A 1,413-nucleotide genomic window follows, 5' to 3' on the forward strand; every position below is an offset into this window, starting at 1 on the left:
CTTAAGCTGTTGCTGATGTGCTTACGCTCTAAAGGATGACAACGTTCATGAACTTCCTCTTCGCAAAAGCCAGCCACCATTTGTTGGGAGTGCCATTAGCTCTGTATGCGCAGTTGAGCAGCCTCCCGCTCGTTTCCTCCCTTATCTGCTTCAGATAGTTCCTCAACAGTTCTGCATTAGAGAAGTTAAGGGGAGTTAGAATATTCTGCTGTTAGATTTGATCGGTTTCTACCAATTTATAACTGAACTAGCCTAAGGCTTAAGTAAAATGCTACTGTTTGATTCTCTCTGAAGAAGTAAATTACGTGAAATACCAAGCAAACAACTTATTACTTCTGCAGACAAGAGTTAGCTTAGTTACTTTCACTAAAAGCATATGCACGTGCAAATATGCAATTGAAGTTGATGGAGCTATATATACCTGCTTCCTCCCCAGATTGGGGGAGAGTGAAAAGTCCAGGGAAAGGAAATCCTGGTTCCCCAGGCACAGGAACTTTTTCCAACCCCAGGTTAATGATTGCCTTAGTTCCGACAGCCAGCGTCCGGCAGGTTTCTAGTCTTTTCAAGGCAATATTGATGTAAGATGTCAGATAGATGAGCAATTTGTCTGCTGGGCTTTTGACATGGAAGTTTTTGAAGAAAACATTTGCAGGGAAGAAAGTTATTGCTTCATCAACTATATCCGCCTTATCTGTAATAGCATCAACATTTTAATAAGCAGTTCAGCGTGGTCATGCAGGATCGAAATGTGTCTGATGTTGTGACAGTACCTGAATCTGAGGCTGGGGCTGGGCCCTTTATATGGGTTTTGAGTGGAAGCAAAGGACACCCACAGGCTTTTGTGATCCCGTCATCATCAATGAAACTAGAGTGATAAACCTGTCCATGATGGAGAAATGCATATGGTGCTCAGATATCGCATAGATAACGTTAACCGTGACCAAACTAGAACTAACAAAACTAGCATGGGATACTAAAGCAAGCGATTAGCACATTTGTTTTGAAATACTACAGTGTTTTGAAATATCGATGTTTTGAAATACTACAGTAATTGGGTATGCTTATATGATTTCTAGCACATTTCCTGTACCTACAATACAAATTTGTGAGCATAGCTTCTGTTGTCAATGCAAAAAATTGTTCCTTGTAATGTACATACTCATACTGCATCTTTTGGATTGTTCATTTCTGTTTATCTTGTGCCGATGCTACTTAGTATGTACTCACATCTTCATGCTGGAAGGATAATACTGTAGGTAGACCATTTACTATTTTTTCATTTTTGAATATGGCTAACTCTGCTTCCCCCAATCTGCATATCCTCTGTTCTGAGCATAATTTTTTTGCCATATCCTTTTCACACCTGGCATCTGCCATTGTAACTTCATACTGATGTAACATGTGAATCTGTTG

General features: G+C 40.0%; 1 protein-coding gene across 1 annotated transcript; it reads right to left on the bottom strand.

Moving 5' to 3' along the window:
• Positions 1–6: 6 nt before the first annotated feature.
• Positions 7–1,170, bottom strand: LOC123101852 (actin-related protein 2/3 complex subunit 3-like). Its single transcript, XM_044523117.1, has 4 exons — positions 1,095–1,170; positions 771–908; positions 422–691; positions 7–171 (listed from the first exon to the last, which is right to left on the bottom strand). Exons 1-4 carry the CDS (start codon positions 1,168–1,170, stop codon positions 29–31), a joined length of 627 nt encoding a protein of 208 aa, XP_044379052.1. The 3' UTR covers positions 7–28.
• Between the last annotated feature and the right edge of the window lie 243 nt (positions 1,171–1,413).

This window comes from Triticum aestivum, chromosome 5A (assembly GCF_018294505.1).
Source record: "Triticum aestivum cultivar Chinese Spring chromosome 5A, IWGSC CS RefSeq v2.1, whole genome shotgun sequence".
In the NCBI taxonomy this organism is placed as follows: domain Eukaryota; kingdom Viridiplantae; phylum Streptophyta; class Magnoliopsida; order Poales; family Poaceae; genus Triticum; species Triticum aestivum.

What these genes read in the sequence shown, in the direction of transcription:
- LOC123101852 (XM_044523117.1), bottom strand. Translation starts at nt 1,170, where the DNA reads ATGCAGTATGAGTATGTACATTACAAGGAACAATTTTTTGCATTGACA. An exon ending in TATGCTCACAAATTTGTATT is followed by an intron (nt 909 to 1,094) that starts GTAGGTACAGGA and finishes GCGATATCTGAG; the next exon opens with CACCATATGCATTTCTCCAT. An exon ending in CCAATCTGGGGAGGAAGCAG is followed by an intron (nt 172 to 421) that starts GTATATATAGCT and finishes TCTCTAATGCAG; the next exon opens with AACTGTTGAGGAACTATCTG.